Source organism: Protopterus annectens, chromosome 4.part0, assembly GCF_019279795.1.
Source record: "Protopterus annectens isolate FY-2018-M chromosome 4.part0, PAN1.0, whole genome shotgun sequence".
Lineage (NCBI taxonomy): Eukaryota > Metazoa > Chordata > Ceratodontiformes > Protopteridae > Protopterus > Protopterus annectens.
Window position 1 is genome coordinate 68,050,959 of NC_056733.1, and position 19,159 is coordinate 68,070,117.

General features: G+C 38.5%; 1 protein-coding gene across 2 annotated transcripts in view; it reads left to right on the plus strand.

The window, feature by feature from the left end:
- Positions 1-389: 389 nt before the first annotated feature.
- Positions 390-19,159, plus strand: part of RAB11FIP4 (RAB11 family interacting protein 4) — a 600,425-nt gene continuing 581,655 nt past the window's right edge. The window contains exon 1 of one of the 2 annotated variants that reach the window (XM_044068094.1): positions 390-625. In XM_044068094.1, the coding sequence (XP_043924029.1) occupies positions 545-625 (81 nt within the window). In that variant the 5' untranslated portion in view covers positions 390-544. The remainder of the gene's footprint in view (positions 626-19,159) is intronic. The other variant, XM_044068093.1, reaches the window with a different exon arrangement.

The window sequence follows — 19,159 nt, forward strand, 5'->3', positions numbered from 1 at the left end:
CCCTTATTTGATCTGGTAATTGACAGAATGAGTAGGGTGGTTGATAAAACCTTTCACAATTGCTCTAGTTAAAAGGAAGCTTACTGGGAAATGTGGGTAGTTTTTTATTTATTTATTTTTTTTAATTGCAGTAATCTGTTTCTTCATTTAAAGGTTCAAAGAAGTGATAGCCCAGATGCTTTTGTTTCACTTTTAAAACTGCTATAATCCTTTCAACCTGCTTGCATCAGTCTGCTCACTGCACAAAACTACAATGAATCTTGATAGCCTTCCTACTTCGTTTTACCATCCCTCTGTGAAGGCATTTAAACGCACTACATGTCTAATTCATGTCTAATGATGTCAGCAGCAGTGATAGGCAGCTCAGCTAGCACCGTTTCCTAGCAGCAGAGAAGAGGTGGGGCCTTACCAACTGTTGCAGTAACCTATGTTGAGTCAGTGAAACTACCGAGGGCAGAGCAAGCACATTTCCTTGTTCAGGATTACAAAGCAGCCACAGTAGAAACATTTCCGAGTTTCGACTGATTGATTTGGTTTAAGGTGAATGTCTTCCCTGGATTGTATGTTTCACTCAGAAATTGGAAATAAAGAAGAAAATGACTGTTACTGTACTCTCAGTGATCAGGTAAGGATACACAAAGCAATTTCAAGTCATGAGATGACACAAAAACTTTGTTAGTGTCAAGGCAGAGCCAATCATTAGGTTAACCATGTGAAGGTATAAAACAAACAGTAGGCTATTTTTTTTTTTTTTTTTTTAACAACCAATTTATTTTTCTGTAAAACTGGTGCAGCTTGAAAAGTAATTTGAATAGATGTTTGGTATAGTGCTTTAGAGACACTGGCAAGGCAATCATGTTACCCTTTGTTGTTAAAACAGCTTTTCAGTTGCTGCCTGATCAAACTCAGAACTACTCAGAGTCATATGCAAGCAATAAGACATCGGCTTCTACGATTGCAGACTAGCACAACATAAATATTATTGCTAGAATGTTGTCAAAAAGGAGATGCAAAACGTTTCTTTTTGTTAATTTGCATGAGAGAACAGAAGAGGCATTATGTCTTTTTGTAGGACAAACAAATGCAAATTAACTGAAGATATTTTTGGAAGGAGATTGTTTTATCTTGCTTTTGTGTAACAGGCTGCTTAATGCTGTCGGGAAGGTCAGGACTCCATAAGTAATGTGGGAACCAGTTTGGTAATTTATTAAGTGAGTTGAATGGTAGAAATATTGATTGCTTTTAACAGCTGTGGAGTACTTTACCCTTTTCATTATACAAAGATAAAACTGCTGATATTTTTTTCACAGCTCCTGGTCTTTTTTTTTACTGTAGCAGGTTATTTCATCTTTTTAAAGGACTAGAATTATGTGTCTAGTTATTGTACTATTTCTTTCCACTAGTTTTTTTGGATAATCAAATTAAAAACTCTGGGTTTGTTCAAATTGTTACAGTGCTCTTATTTTACACAGGCTGTGTGTATGTCAGTAGTGCTTAATTCATGTAGATGGTCATGTTTTTCTGTTTACATTTTACTCACCTAGCCATCATGAAAATCAGTGGTAAACTAAACAGTGAGAGCGAACACACACACAAACTATTGCACCATGATTGGATACACGTATTTTCTAGTCTACAGTGGCATTTGGTTATGAAATCAGTGTTTTAAAAAGCCATACCCAGATCTGCAGTAGGAAAAAGGGAGAACAGGTACTCCCTTGCTTACAAAAAGTGTTTCTAAATAAATAAATTCATCTTGTGTGTGTTGTCTATTTAATTGTGTGTTACTCAGGTTTCTTTTTTCTTTTTTTTTGACCACATGGACCCCTTTTTCTGACATAACATTGTTACAAAGTAAAGTGCATTGCAAAGTACACATCACAAGATAATCCACAGCTAGATGATGGCAGCTCCATAGTGCAGATTGTGGAGTGCTTAAAGTAATCTGTGCCATGGAAAGTAATCAAGAAACAGGACAATACTGTCTGCAACATAACTAAATGCAGACTCACATGAAATGGAAGGCTGCATTCCTAGGTGTCGACAAGGTTGCATATCACTGGAAGTCATTCATTAAAATTAGGTGACCTCATCTAAATCTAAGTACACTTTGATAGAATATGGCACCAGGCATGGCTCTAAAATTGAAATACAGCGTTTTAAAATGACAGAAGCCCCAAAACTACAGGTGACAACAACAGTGAAGCATTTTCCCTGCAACTAGGATAATGGTAATGACCTCTTAGCATACCTTTCAAGAAGTCTGGACAAATCCATAAAAAGTGGGGAGACAAAGGCCCAAAAATAGGGACACTTTTAAAGTATTTCTCTTACAACCTTACAAAGTTAGTAGAGTAACATGTTTTGCATTAGCATTAATTTTCTGAAAGGTATGAAGTCTATAACTCAGATGTCTGGCATTATTTTTTGAATTCAGTCCAATGAATTCTACTTGCCAATGATTTGCCAGAAAAGCACAGTTTTTATGAGAAACAGACCAAAAACATGAGACAAATATCTGGACATTCTGTGAAAATCGGGACAGTTGAAATGTATGCGGCTCTGAGGTAGCAATAAATAGTCATGGAGTGTCTTCAGCTTCTTTGCATAAAAGAATGCTGCTGGATAAATATTCAGCCACGTATCTTATGGCCTTCCTTCCTTCCTTCAGTCCTTCCAAGAAAAGCTTCTAGCATCAACACAGTTTTAATAACCCGCATTATGACATTTTATGTACTACATACAGATACTACCAGTGTATCATACCTGCAAAAAGTCTGCAAAGTCTGGCAGTTAGTACACAAGATAGCTACGAGCTGTTAACATCTTGTATTCCATTGTATGTGCTTTTCTTAGCCTCCATGCACCTACTTGCATTAGTCCAAGCAAATTACTTAACCACACATTGCTGCCAAGCTGAGACAGACACAGATCTACATGGATCCATGCTGTACCGTGGTTAAAGATATATAACTAATAAATAAATAAATAAAATACGTCCCATAGAGAAAATCTCCTTGAATCAAAAACAAGTTTAACATGCATTATGGAATTGCATGATTGAACATTTATAGTAGTTTATACAGAAAACACACTGGGCCAGATACCAAAAAAGGTGCTATCAATGTAAGTATGCCCTGATTCCAAAAGACCTGATGTTAGTGTGAGTGACTTACTTCGGTGTAAGGCCGATCTGTAGACAGGCTTACACCGAGAGCAAGATTCCAAAAGATCTGCTCTCAGTATAAATGGTCACTAATACTGAGAACAAGTCTTTTGGAAAAGGATACATGTGATACAATCAATTGGACATACAGGATGAGATATAGTATGATACAGCACACAGCAGTGTTATTAACTCACAGGTATTAGAACTGTAGACATGTCTTGCACATTTAGAAACAAAATACTTGACTCAAAAATAGGCTGTATCATATTAACATGGTTTGTATTATAATAAGACAGTCCTAAAGTGACAGTTCCAGTTACTTTGAGATGGCTGTTCTAAAATTTTCTTCAAAGTTAATTTCTCTTGAATATATCTAAGGTTATGCAGTACATTATTACATTTTCCACTGCAACAGTATAGCTTTAGTCACAATTTTAACATCGGTCAATCTGCTTGTTTAGAATCTAAATTCATGGTAGAATGTCTGAATTTAATAGTTTCAGATAGTGCGGGTCAGCTGTGAGTGGGTAAAAGTTTACATGCAAAGCAAAGTTGAATCTGATATATGTGATGATTAAATTCTAACAAATACATATGTAGCAGACATGTAGCGGTAGAGTAGTGAATTTAACCATTTTATTATATTTATGTTATGTTTCAGGGATGGAGGGATGGCCGAAGTCCCAAAGGGAAGAGTGAAGGGCTATGTTTTCAGCTGACAACTTTGCTTAGCTTACTGATCACATTGTAGTGAGATGTAATTGTGTCACCATGTTAATATGTTTATATGAGTGTGTGTGTGTGTGTGTGTGTGTGTGTGTGTATGTGTGTGTGTGTGTGTGTGTGTGTGTGTGTGTGTCTGCCTGTGTCTGTGTGTTTGTGTCTGCCTGTGTGTGTGTCTGCCTGTGTCTGTGTGTGTGTCTGCCTGTGTCTGTGTGTGTGTCTGCCTGTGTCTGTGTGTGTGTCTGCCTGTGTCTGTGTGTGACTGCCTGTCTGTGTGTGTCTGCCTGTGTGTGTGTTTGTGTCTGCCTGTGTATGTGTGTGTCTCTGCCTGTGTCTGTGTCTGTGTGTGTGTGTCTGCCTGTGGTCTGTGAGTATGTATCTGTCTGTCTGTGTGTGTCTGCCTGTCTGTGTGTGTCTGCTTGTGTGTGTGTGTGTGTCTGCTTGTGTGCGTGTGTGTCTGCCTGTGTCTGCCTGTGTGTGTGTGTGTGTGTGTGTGTGTGTGTGTGTGTGTGTCTGCCTGTGTGTGTGTGTGTGTGTGTGTGTCTGCCTGTGTGTGTGTGTGTGTGTCTGCCTGTGTGTGTGTGTGTGTGTGTGTGTGTGTGTGTGTGTGTGTGTGTGTGTGTGTGTGTGTGTGTGTGTGTGTGTGTGTGTGTGTGTGTGTGTGTGTGTGTGTCTGCCTGTGTGTGTGTGTGTGTGTGCCTGTGTGTGTCTGCCTGTGTGTGTGTGTGTGTGTGTGTGTGTGTGTGTGTGTGTGTCTGCCTGTGTGTGTGTGTGTGTGTGTGTGTGTGTGTGTGTCTGCCTGTGTCTGTGTGTGTGTCTGCCTGTGTGTGTGTGCGCGTGTGTGTGTGAGTGACAGTGTGTGTATGTAGCGCTGTTGATTCATGGCTGACTCTTGGTAACTCTATGGACAGATATCCAAACCATCCAGAGGGTTTTCATAGCAGAAATAGAGGAAAAAATTGCCAGGCCTTTATCGTATCCAACTATCACTACCAACGCATCTGTTCTCCATTGTAGATCAAAGCTAACAGAAGTAAACGGTATTGAAGTCTCTGTGAGCCAAGACTTAATTTCATGTCAGTATTGTTTTGCAAGTGTCTGATGCAAATTTGCTTGCTACAAATGTGAGCATATTTCTTTTCAGCATTAGCGTTTCATTGTGCTTTGAAATTAATTTCTGCATTACTCTACTTTGACTGTACTGTCATTTATGATTTAATTATAAGTTCCAAATCCGGTCACACTTTTGTGTATTACTCTAATATTAAATGTGCTGTCAGTTATGGTTTAAAATTGTTATTTTTAAAACTACTGTTACTTTTGTGGAGGTTTTCTCCCTGGGCCTCCACTGGAAAAGGGATCTTTTCTCAGTTGGACTTTCCCTGTCAAAAATCAAAATAAATAAATAAACAAATAAAAATAAATTCCTACACTAAATGTACACAATCTGTATTCAAGAACATCCCTACCACATTTTTGTGCTGTCCATTCACTCAGAAAGATTATATAAAGTGTACATGTAGTCTACACATTGTGGTACCCTTTATGAATCCCCCTCAATATTTAAGGCTACAAGAAAATCAGTAGGAAAATTAAAATTAGGAGTAAGAAGATGGGAGTAATGTTTGTGTTTTCTGTTCACTGAGAATGGTGCACACTCAGTGAAGGCGCCATTAATGAATCGGGGCCTATATAGCTTTTAACTTCTAGTTTAGGAGTATATGTAATACAGCTACTTCCTGAACCTGCTACCATATTTCCCAAAAATTGCTGTTATATTCATAGGAGGTCAGACAATCCTGTTGATTACCATGGGAGATAAGTGCATTTCAGGTTTGCTTGATATCGACTTATGCCTATTTTTAATACTGACTGAAGAAAAGCTTAAAGTAACTGCTTTGATATCAGACATACAGACAGAATGTTCACTGCACTGGAGTTTTGATAAAATGCTGTACAGCTCTAACTTATTGACTTGCTTAACTAATTTTCCTTTACCAGGCAGCTTTCTTATAGGTAACTGAGAGATAACCACTTGATACTTCAGGCTTCATTAATGCAGAACAGCAAGACAGAATGTGGACTTGGATATATCAAGTCTGAGATTCATATCACTCAGAAAATATTTCCTTTTCTTCATGGAATGACAGTCGTAGAGTTGTTATATATAAATGTGTGCGGGGGTCCCCACATTGGGAGTGTGCAGCAGGGCTTGTCCCCTTAAAAAACTTCTTAAAGGAGAACAGTGGTGTTCAACATTTGCTGTTCTCTTGTATTTTCATAGTTTTTTCTTTTATTTTGTAGCTTACACTTAAGTCTCACACTTACAACTGTCTGCCCACCTCACTCATTCTTCATTTGTATGTTGCACATGCATAGAACCTCCAGAAAATTTGGAGTTAAGGGTTTGATCCACACTGTGTCTACACAATGTGAAAGAGCCCTTTCAGTGTACTAATACCCCCCTGACAAGATTTTCCAAACTGTCTGAAGCTCACTTGGGTTACAGTGTCTCACCAGGCTTACTAACGCATACAAGTGCTCTATATGATGTTTGATGCTGACTTTGTGAGCCCCTTCTATAGAGCTTTGCTGCATAAATGCCTCTTAGTGCAAGACAACCTATGAGTCAACAGACAAGGAGGCTTGATCTGTGTTATCTGTGCAGCAGAACAGCGGAATAAACTCTGTTGTACTGCAAGCAAGCTTAGCTTGAAATAATGCATCAAAATGGTCACTAAGTCTATTAAGTATCCAGTATCAGTTTTTTTTTAACTATGGGTTACATGAGTTGGCTAAATATTTGCAAGTGTCTACCTTTCCAGACTGTATCTCTTTGCTGTGTTAAACATTTAATCTCATCTTTTATTGTCTCTACCCAGCTTTCCTTTTGGCCTCCCACACTCACTTTTAATTCTTTGCTGTGGCCTTTCCTCACAATTTCCTGTTCCTACCATTTATAGAGTACTTGGAATTCTCACATATTGCTATTCCCATCTCCCACCTCTCCTACTTTTCTGTTATATTCTTACCTCCTGCTTTTATGCTCCTTCCCTTCCACTAAGATCCATATTCTTACTATCAACACACACTTTGCAGTTCTTATATCCTGCTCATCTAACCATTGCGTTTTTCTGTCATACTAGGTACCCCCTTCCTGTCACACAATTCCTTCCTCCAGGTGTGGCCTTAGGTCAACTGGTGCCCTAGGCAAAAGGGCTCCACGACACCCCCACCACACCACCTGGTGCCCCTAACCTGGTCTACCTACACCAAATAAATACTGGAAAAGTGCCCCTATTTGAGTGGCACCTTAGGCGGCCTCTAGTTGACCTCTGCCTGAGGCCGGCTATGCCTTCCTCTGAATATCCTTCTTATGAGGTCTTGAATAGTATACTAGTTGATTGTAGGTTTTTGTCTTGCATTTGGTACATGAAATCTCTCTTAATCAGATGCATCTTGTTTTTAAATGATATATGATGTATTTCACACCGTTAGTCCACTCTCATGAATCAGTAAGGATATTTTCTATATTAGCATTTTCCTTGTTTTTACTAAGTTGATCACCTGTACTTTTTTTTACTACTGATGCATTTATTATTCATTGTACATACCTGCATTTAAACTGCAGTGTACAAACTACATGGCCTTCTTGTTTTTACTTAGACACCTCAGTCATGATAAAGCAAAGACAGTAACAACAGTTATTTATCACTTTGTAAATGTTATGTATTTCAAGAAGCTCAACTGTAGCTTAATTGACTGCTGGCATAAATAACTTTTTTAGCATCATAGTCTGTATTTTGTAAGATGTACAGCCTTTTCTGTATATGTAGAAATTATTTATATTTTGTTGACTTTTTGCTAGTAAATCATGTATGCTTGGACCTTCTCTCCCAAAGCCTCTACTAAAAGACTTCACTTTTTTTCCCTTTCCGTTTGACCTCCCATTTCCTTTTCCTTTCCACTCCTTTGCAGCTAGGCATAGTCCAGCGTGCAGACTTTTCCTGCACTTAATTTCATCATTAACTATTTTTTATCCATTCCTTATGGATCCTTATCTTTTTTTTTATTAATCTATCTTCCTTCTGTAAACTAGCGTTTTTATGGTATGAACCTGAGTATCGAAATTTTGTGCAGGGATGCACACTTTTTCCTCTGTGTTGATCTGTATGCTATACTTTGACTATGATTTGACTTTTTCCTACATTTAGCATGTTAATGGACATGTGCCATCTGATGCTGTATCAGTGAAGTTTGCATGTAATAAGCTGAGGATTATAACCTGGTTTCTAATCATAATTCATGTGTTATTTGTTTGACAAATGGATGTCAAGAAACTCAGCTTGAGAGAGAGAATCTCAAGATATTTGCCTTGACATCCATTTCACCAATAGATAACTAGTAGGTTATGATCAGAGAAACCCAGTCATATTTTATTTCTAGTATATGGAGCTTTAGTTACTCTGACGTATGAGTCAAATAAAAAAGTGTAGGAGCACAGTGACTCCATGCACTGCTGCACAGACAGTGGTCACAAATGTCTACTTCTGATTGAACAAGAATTTAAAAGACACTTCACCCTGCCTTGCTTTTGTTTTCTTACTAAGCGGCAGCACAAAATGTATTACATCTTCAGACATTCTTCTATGATGGCTGCTGTTAATACAAGCCTAGAAACTGCTGTTAATACAAGCCTAGAAACATAGGGGACCACCAGTTTATGCACATCCCTACAACGACCATGCTTCTAAATTAATATGGGCAAAAAGGCCCTGTCTAGACTTGCTTAGCCATCTTGAACAACATTCCAAGAGGAATAAGACAAGAGTAGGCCTTGGCAGCTTGTCAATGTAGATGCAACTACGAGAGCAGCTAACACAAGTACGCAGTATTGAAGGCACCGTGAATCAAATTGTCTTGATTTCTTGTATCATAAAAGTATTTTTCTAAAAATGACAACATTTCTTCAAATGTCAAATGCTAATATTTTATTTACACTACAGTCATCTTTATTATTTGTGTATGTTTATCGCCCATCGCTCATATATAAATGTGTATGTAAAGTATATCTTTACATTTGTAAGCTCATCTGAGCCTGAGTTGTGGCTGAAAAGGGTCAGTAGACTAGCCCACCCACCCAGTCATCAAAATGAAATAAATACAAAAAAATGCTGTATATAAGACTAGAGCATTCCATAACTGAAAAGTACTTAACAAAGTTGTCTATCAGTGTAATCATGGCAATCTGTGTACTACATAGATTTCCAAGAAGTTATCTCTGTCTTAAATTTTGTTGAGCTGGTCCTCTGCATTATGTCGATTTTAGAAGATGAGTGAGTTTTGACTAGACAAGCTTACTCAGTCCTGTTTAGATTATTTAACTAGTGTTTATTGACTGTCTAATTTGTGTTTTTACATTTACGTTGCACGTGTGGGAAGAATTGTGAAGCTTTATATGACAAATAGCATTGTGCTTTTTAAAAACTTTTTTCTGGCAATTGTTACTTCAGCTGGACCTAGCCTGTACTGATTCATGAGTAAGCATCATTATACCTTGACCACTGTGTGGGCCAACACAGAGGGCGATATTAATCAAAATGCCAAGAAATGCATAGTCATACCCTTCGGGAAAAAAATAAGACCTAGCTACCATATATATGGCAATCCCCCCTGAACACAGAAGAAGTTATTAGGGACCTGGGAATTGAGGTGACAGCCTTTTCATTCGCACTCATCATATTTTGCTAAGTTAGGAAGACCTTCTACATTGCCCACCTTATCATGAAGGGGATTCACATCTAGATCAAGGGAAGTCATCATCTCCCTCATCTCATCACTCATCATCACAATGATGAATGCAATATTCCCAATGAGATGTGTCTGACCCTTCCACTTGCAGCACAGCAGCTGGAAAGTTCAATCAAAAAGTGATAAAAATCTGTCTTAAATCTGAACTATGCTGCAGTTATTATCAGTTGCCAGTTATATTCAGTTCAGGCAGCTACTCAGAGGTGACATGTCATGCCATGTCAAACATGTCAATGTCAAACCCAGATTTGATGATCTAGCTTCATCTCAAAAAACATCCCTGGTGACTTAAACAAAGGCGGGTGACTTATTAATCGGGCGTGCTGGAGGGGGCGATTCATTCAGATAGATTCTATGCCCCATGCTGTGGAACAAAATCCCGGTTTATGTGAGGCAGAGCACCTGCAGAGCACTGTTCAAGATCTTGACCAGAGGATGGGATGAGAGATGATGGAGGGGTTGGGACCACCTCAGTGTCACTGGTCAGTGCAGAGCAGAGCACAAATAAATAATGGGCATGCATTCTCTAAAGAGCATGTAACTATGTAAAAACTGGCTAAAAGCTAGCTATGCCTGCCGCAGATAGCCTAGTATGAACCTATGAACCTATGAACCTAAGTAAGACATGGGACTGTTGGTCTGACTAGTGCAAAGAACTGCATACTGTTTTAGTATACCTTTTTTCCCCAGCTGTTTAGGACTATAGCTGAGTTAAATTAAGGCTGTAAAAACTTGCAGTTTTGTACATTCAGAGGAGTTGCACTGACTGTACAGATTGTGGAAACTAGTTTACTTCTAGTTATTTTTAGCAATGAATCCATGTTTATAGCTTGCCCTTATGTGGCTTAAATCCTCCGGTGCACTATGGACTGGCAATATTTACTAGTGCGAAAAAAACAGATTTCTAGATGCACCTGGACCTTGTTTTATTATTACTACACAACTTTCTCATACTGTACACTAAATGGGAATCTTTTTTTCTGCAAAATGTTACATGAATGTAACCAGCTGTAAATTGTTTTTCTCTGTAAAACGTACACTGAATGTAACTAAATTTATATTGTATTCTCTGTTAACATGTATATTAAATATAACTGGAGCTTTTCTCCTCGGGTCTCCACTGAAAATGGGTTTCCTAACCCAGCTGGACTAACCCAGTTAACAGATGTCAATAAATAAATAAATATGTCAAATGGTCAAACAAAGGGATATCTTTTTTTTTAATACTTAAGAGAGGCATGGCCAGTGCAAGCTACAAAAGCTTTTATTTTCATTCTAAAAAAAAAAAAAAAAAAATTAAGGGGACAGATAACCCCTATAAATGTAATGAAAACGTTCTTTAGGTGATACAGCTGAACTATACTGTACGGGGGTTGTTTAACCTCCACACACTAAGGTTAACTATGCATGATTTCTGCATATGTGCAAACCACGGATGTTGTCTTTTATTTTTAATAGAAGTGGGGAGTGGTGTTAAGAAAGGTACCAGCCTATATTACATGTATTCATGCCTCTTAGCTGTCCCAAGTTTTGCCTCACATTTCTATCCTGACTCTCATAAATTTTTTTATTCTCTCTCATAAATCATTGAAGATTACAGCCAGTCAGTAATGAGAGATGTTAGAATTCCATAATTCTTACTGATTATAAATGTGTGTTGATGCTAAACCTGTTGTTCTATTAAGTTTTTAAGTGCATTAAAGTAATATGTAAAAAAATATTTCTGACTTTTTTTTCCCCCTCATTATTTTTGACCTTTTCCAGAATTCTTGAGTAAAATAGTTGAAACGGCCCTATTGTAATATTACCAGCTTGCCAATTATTTTTTAATGTAACATAGGTAATTTATTCATCAAGCACAGCAGGCACTGAATTTGTAGATGAAACAGTGAAACAGAACGTTGTTTGCTAGCAGCAACCTCTTCATTAGTTACAGATCTCTTTAATGCAGAATTACTCAGATGACTTACTTCTGCAGAGATTGTGTATATTGACTAGTATTGGTGGACTGTAATGACAGACGTTGAGTGGCCTTTTATGGTTAAAATTTTCTGAAATGGGCAGTTTTGTTATTATTGGGTCATATGTTTTGTTTCATTGCTTACTGGAAAAATGTTCAAAACTACAAATTAAAAAAAAACACTCTAACAATTGGTGCTGCATTATACAATGACGATAATTTGTTACAATTAAGAAGGCGAATCAAAGAACACATGCATGTATGGATGGTCCTGAAAATGTGAATAAGAGGTTTATGGTTTGAAAACAACCCAAAAGGTTAAACTTTATCTGACACTGTCCAGATGGATTTTCTTTGAATGTGGGTTTCAATGCAATTTCAATGAATGTGAATTTCTGTTAATGCTAAGACTGTTTTCATTGTAGGACTGTATTGTCTTGTTTAGCAAATGTCTATCAGTGTTTGTGCTGTAAAATGTGAAATAAAATTTTAAATTAAATCCAAATATCTGTAGTCATTATAGAAGTAAAGAAGAAAACATTATGCACACTGAGAGGTTTGAACAGTGTGTATGGTAACTGAGGAGAAATAGCTATGTAACAGGTCACTTGAATGGCTATGGGGGGGTAGTGATGTGTGTGTGTGTGTGTGTGTGTGTGTGTGTGTGTGTGTGTGTGTGTGTGTGTGTGTGTGTGTGTGTGCATCTGCATTCATTTGTTCAGCTTAAATTCTACCTTTAAGGCTGGGAAGCGAATATTTGTGTGAATAAGTTGGAATATTTTTATTCCTTTTGGGGAAGGGTGTTGTCTAGCTGGGCTTTGGATGAATGTAACTTGTCCTTTTCACTTGATCAGTTTAAATTCCACCCTTAAGGTGCATTTGTGTGAAAAAATGTGGATATTTATGCTTCTTTTGGGGGGTGGCAGTAACTTTCCTTTTCGTATTATTTTTAAAGACTGGCTAGTGTGCATTGGTGTGAAATAAACTGATTTTTTGGGTGGGGGTGGCTAGCTGTGCTATGGGAACTTATTTGCTCAGCTTAAAGTCTGGTATTAAGGGCTGGCTAGTGCGCATTTCTGCAAAATAAACTGGAATATTTATGCTTTTTTTTCTTGGAAGGGGGTGGCTAGTTGTGTTGTTGATGAAATAACTGGTGCTCAAGTTTAAACTAGGGCATTAACGGCTAGTGTGCATTTGTGTGAACTAAATTGGAATATTGTATGAAACACATATGAAACTGTCCCCAGTGTTACAAAATGTTCTTGTATTTGCTTAATATGTTTAGTCTGCAAGGTACTCTAATTTTGTTCCCTTAGTTTGTAGTCTGTTTTTACATGATTAGTCTGCATTTGCATGAAATATGCTGCAATCTTTAGTCTCTCTCTCTCTCTGTGCTGTATTTGTAAAACCAAGTTGAAATGGTTCCTGATTTTGCAGAATGTCCCTAAATTTGCTTCATCTTGATCTGTTCCTAATAGAATTTGGGGGTCAACTGTCCAAAGTTACTAGATCCCAAACTACTGGGTCATTTCTTAGGGGTGTGTTGTCAGTGTCATACTCTCCTTTCCAAAGAAGACAATAATGCATTTTTGACATTTGGCTTTAGTCCATGATTCTAGCGCTAGTTATTTGTTTGGGACAAAGCATCCTGTAGGATGGCTGAGTCTTTTGGGGATTTGATCATTGCTCCTAGCTTGCTCCTTGCTGGTCATTATTTTGTTTCACTTCATGATTATTACTAAAAACATATCATAGAGGAGGAGGTGTTAGAAAAAATCTCTTGGTGAGTGTTAAAAAAATTCTAATCTGGGTGTCAAATATGCTACATATGCCACTAGTGTATAGCTATATTTTCCAGCTTATTAGTGACTTGTCAAAAAACATAACTTTTACTTTAATACTTTGTCTGTCTCTCCCTAAAGTCTTCTTTCTATTGGCAGGGAAGGTATGGGTGGCACTTCTGCAGATCACTGTATTTATTTTAGTATGTCTAACCAAGGCTAGTAATGCCTATGGCATCACTCACTTCCCTGTTACGCTAATGTCAGGCTTCCACTTTATGCAAGGAACCTTAATAATCACCAAGCAGGTGCTCCCTGTGCTGTGTGTCCTATAATGTGGAATAATTGGAGAAGCCACACTAATGAAAAAAGCAGAGTAGTAATGTACTTTGAAGCTGAAGGATAAGAAAATGTTGGCATAATTAATTTAACTGAGAGCTGAATGGGTTTATAAATATATTGGTTTAAAGGCAAAGGTGGTTTGTGCCCCCAAACAGACTACTTGGTGAAATGCTGGGGAAATAAAATGCCAAATTTCTGACCACCTACATTGGTTTTATTATTTTTCTTGAAAAGCGAAATAATTACTTTACTCTGCACAACTCACAATGTAGGTGTGGTAATGTCTGATGCACAGTATGGCCTGTAATAGCCTAGGTGTGCCAGTAAATATAGCTGTGTCAATGCATGCATTGGTTTTGTTCTCAGCTTGGTCTTGTCATGACCCACAGATGTGGACCAGATGCAGCCTCTTTGCAAGTCCCTCGTAAGTTGACTCACTGTAACTGCATCCTCCCAAGGACTCTCATCCAGCTACTATTCCATTGCTGGCATAGATATGGCAACCTGTTCAGTGGTCTTACCTTGCTGTAACAGTCTTCAGCTCGCCATGTTGTGTAGTATGATGCACACTACAGATATCTTGCTGTATGTGTCCTGAACATATTGCAGTGCACCACCCGGTGTATCTAGGCAGTGGAAGGGAGACTTTGACACTCCAAACACATGTTTGATGAAATTCTGACCCTGAACCAGTGCAATGATGTACACAATCTCCAACACTGTCTTTTGGCTGCTGGTAGGGCTTATCAGCTGCATCACCAAGGCATACACAACATCAGCTGTATCACCAAGGCATACACAACATCAGCTGTATCACCAAGGTATACACAGCTTCACCTTCTTCACACAACATCAGCTGTAGCACCATGGCATACACAGCTTCACCTTCTTCACACAACATCAGCTGTAGCACCAAGGCATACACAGCCTCACCTTCTTCACACGTCAACTGCAGCACCAAGGTATACACAGCTTCACCTTCCTCACATATCATCAGCTGTAGCACCATGGCATAAACAGTTTCACCTTCCTCACACAACATCAGCTGTAGCACCATGGCATACACAGCTTCACCTTCTTCACACAGCATCAGCTGTATCACCAAGGCATACACAGCTTCACCTTCCTCACACATCAGCTGTAGCACCATGGCATACACAGCTTCACCTTCCTCACACAACATAACTGCGTTATGAGGGGTATGCTACTTACATTCATGAAAATGGACCATAATGGTCTCTTGGTTTGGCAGTACGTGCATGTAGATTATCATGTGAAAATTCTCATGTGCACTTGTAGAGATCGCATGTATGCAAAATTCAGGACTCATGGAACTGCCTGGATGTTACACAGACACATTCTGTATAAAACCTGTGCCCTAAACACTGCCTGGCAGGTGATGGAGTGGAAGCCCTACTTTTTTAAATATCAGGTGCATGTGAAATAATTGGGCCTTGTTAGTAATGTGAGTGCAGTCAATGGTCCTCAGGACCTCGGGGAGATGGGCTGTGTTGTAGAATGGCTGCTTATTGGTGGTTTTCTCCTCTGCTGTCTGTGGGAACTAAATATCAGCATCACATCTAGGAACTGATTTAGGCTTTAAGAGGCTGACAAATGCAAACTTCCTAACATATCCCCAATCAAATGGTAAAAGGTCCATTAATAAAGATGGCTAATGCTACAAAAATCTTCATGTCCACTGGGACAGGCATTGCATGTATCCCTCTTGAAACTGTGAGGACAGCACATGTCTACTAGCTCCTGCATGATGTCTGTGCCTGTATAGCAGAGATCAACTATGCCCAGTCATGGAAGTGATGGAAAAAACAGCCAGTGATGGCAAACCATAGCAAGGGTGGGTCAAAGGGGGCAGCCCTAAGCATAAGCACAAAGTATTTGGGGGTGTGATTGTGAAGTACATTTCTTGTATTCTTCCTTCTGTACCAGCATTCGGCAGTTCAGTGCATTATTAATCCATTGTGTGGGGTAAATTGTAGAAAGCCAGTTGACATAAATGTATTTATCAGTTTGGTACAGTTAAAAAAAAGTACAAAATCAGTTTTTTTGCTCTTCCAATGAAGAGCAGAGGGGTGGGCCAGGTATCTGGCTTGGAGTGCCAGTCTAAAGGAGTGGGCAAACTATTATTATTATTAATAATAATAATAATATCATCATCATCCATCATCATCATCGCTGTTATTGATCTTCAAAAGAAGAGCTGAGGAAGATGGGTGCCAGATCAAAGACCAGCACTGGGAGCTAAATGAGCCAGCTATGTCCCTGACTGTCAGACTCTGCTGGGAAGTGGAAGGTGCTAGCCTACAGCATTGTGGACATTAGCATCCAAAAGAGCCTATAGATGCATGCTGACCAGATCAAGTAGCTGGCACTCATAGCATCTTAGCATTAGTGACGCACCTGTTCACCAACAGATGATGGTGTCCAAGTAAGTTGATTGCCGTGGCTTATCATGCAGATTTTATACATTTTTGAATCTTGTCACCATGTCTGATTTCATCAGTGGCATATATAATGGCTCTCATTGGCATGTCATTATGTAGTCATTTGCACATGATGCATATCGCAGTATTTTTCCCTGCTGTTGTGGTCACACAACATGCTTCTCTGAATCTCCTCCTTCCTACTCATGACTACTCACCAAACTACTTCACCTAACACATTATGCAACTTGTTTCTCTATGTATCCACAAATTTATGGATACTTACATATTATTGCAACCAGATCTGCAAGGGGCAGAAATTTGTAATGTGTGTCTGAAGTTATTAATGGTAGCCTTAAAACTGCTGTGTTTAATACTAAGTATTACTGTCCCACATTGTGTCTGACTCAGGAAGAGGAATAACGGTCACATTTTGGGTTTCTCATGGATGGCTGATTCACAGTGTTCGTAATGCAATCTCAGATTCCTTGCATGCCACTGTGACTACTGGGTTGCATAGTGTAGGAGGCTTCATAGTAATGCATGTGTTATGAACGTTTATGTTATGTTATTTTAACACAGTGATGCTCTTGGTTTTACTTTTTTTTGCACGCCGTGATATGTACATGCACTAACTTTCTCGTTGTACTTCCAAGCACTGAAAATAGTACGTTTGGCATACAGCATTTATTTACGAGAGAGCATTTTTTACATGTAATATTAGTTTGATTTATTCCCTGTACTGCATACATTTCCGCCATAAAGTGTATTTTACAGGATGCTTCCTAAAAATGTGGATGAACTGTACAAAAGAAAGTGGTCCTTCTTCACAGGGCTGACAAGCAGCAGGAATGTTTACCGAATAACTCCTTAACTTAGCTGGAGAATCGGTGCAAGCTAGGAAGAGGAATTTTTCCGTTATTTGTCTTACACACTTATAAAGACCGTGTGGGAGTAGTAATTAACACTTCATCTGACCCTTTTCAGGTACTCAGATGACCCTTAGGTAGAGTAGGGAGCGATTATCCGAAACGTCAGTTATCCAGACACAGCCTTCCAAAGTTTTCTGGTAGGAAAAAATCATAAAGTCTGTATATGTAAAAGTTATATGTATTCACTTGGGCATGTTATTTGAGCTTGTAGCCCACTCGTGTATGAAAATTATTATTTATTGTCCACTGGAATCGCTGAATGCCTGAAAAATGTATTCCCTCTATGCAGAAAAACAAGATTTTAGAAGTTTTTATATCTGGTTCAATGTATGTAATCAAACTACCCTAGGTCCAAATTAGTTTGGGTAATCGACTCTCTGCTGTACTTTGAAGCTATAATTCATATCAGACTGTCAGCTTCTCAGGAATGGCTTCTGTAGTTCAAAAGCTAAAGCAGGTTTTTTGCATCTTGTTTGTTGTTTGGTACAGTAAAATATCACTGTGCGTATCTGCCATAGGATAATCACAGCTTTGAAATATTTATTTTGTTTTCCTTGTTTACCACTAAATTCTGTCATACTGTCACATGGGTAGGCAATGAACATTTGAATGTTTGGACAGAGATGGTACAAATAAAAGGAGTGGAGCACAGAGCTCACTGAATAGGAACTGTTCGTATAAGGCAGGAAGAAACAACAGAATAGGTTAGATGAGATGAAATGCCCTTATTTGCTGACAGTATTCCTTGTGTACGTATTACAACTTGTTTGTCTGAAGTTCAGAAATGCAAAGCAGAACAGGTTCCAACAATGCAGGCAAACTTCAAGTATGAAGAGGTCAGCTGACCTAGCAAGCAGTTGTATCATGGTATCTGTAGGACACATTCCTTACTGAGGGCAATGATGACTGCACTCTTCTACAGATTTATCCTGGTCTGAATGTTTCATTGAAACTTAATTAACCAAGTTTTGATATGAACAGTGTGAAGGGCAGACTGCCAGTACTGGACATCAAGCCTTGTTCATAACCTGTACTACCACAGAGTGACCTGGTCAGGAAGGAAGATTCAGCCCCGGCAATGATGTAGTTGTGCAGTTTCTCATGCTTCACATAATCAGACCCTCTAAGATGACATGGAATGTTTTCCCATTTTCTGGAAAAAGCTTTGAGGTTTCTCTGTTTTCCTAAGATTGCTGCGTATGGCAGTATTGTAAATGTATGGTGATATAAATGTATGGCAATATTGTAAATGTATGGAACTTGTTTAGAATTACTGCAGATGGCTGTTAAATGAGTCAAGTAACTTAGCACTCCTCCAAATTGATTATTTTTTCTGTAATTTAAGGTACAGGCAGCTGGTACAATTTTTCAATAATGGCCATTGTTTTCTTTCTGCAATATTATTTGTAAATGGGAGTTGAAGTACCCCCTTAACTCCACCTCCACACCAGCTCTTTTGACCCCTTTTGGGTTCCTTATTTAGTAGGGAAGGGTTAAAGGGCATCACCAATCCTTTACAAACATCATTCCAGGAAACAGAAAATAAACATTTACAAAATGAAAGTATATCATTGTCATGGCAAAACTGTTTTTGCATTTGCAACACATTTATTAACTGTTGTGTTTTAGTTCACCATTAGTTTTTGTGAGAAGTGTAGGTGTGGCCAAGTCTTGGAGCTGTATTGTCAGATTTAAAGTGAGCAGGGGGGATAGTATTGTGGGGCTGTTAAAATGTACTTGTACCACTAAAATATTGTGGCTCTGAGACAAAAACATTGCTATAAGTATAAAGAACAAGTTAGAGAGAGAGAGAGACATATAGAAAACAAACAAGCGGCAGCTGGGTTTGTACATGGATGTGATTAACTTGAAAGGCTGTTTAGCAATATGTTAGCCAAGGTGAACATAAGCCTTAAACTCCTGTTTTGAGATTTCTGTATACGTTAGTCCATGTGTCTCTGTTGCAGTTAACATAGCATTAAACAGAATATACACTCTGT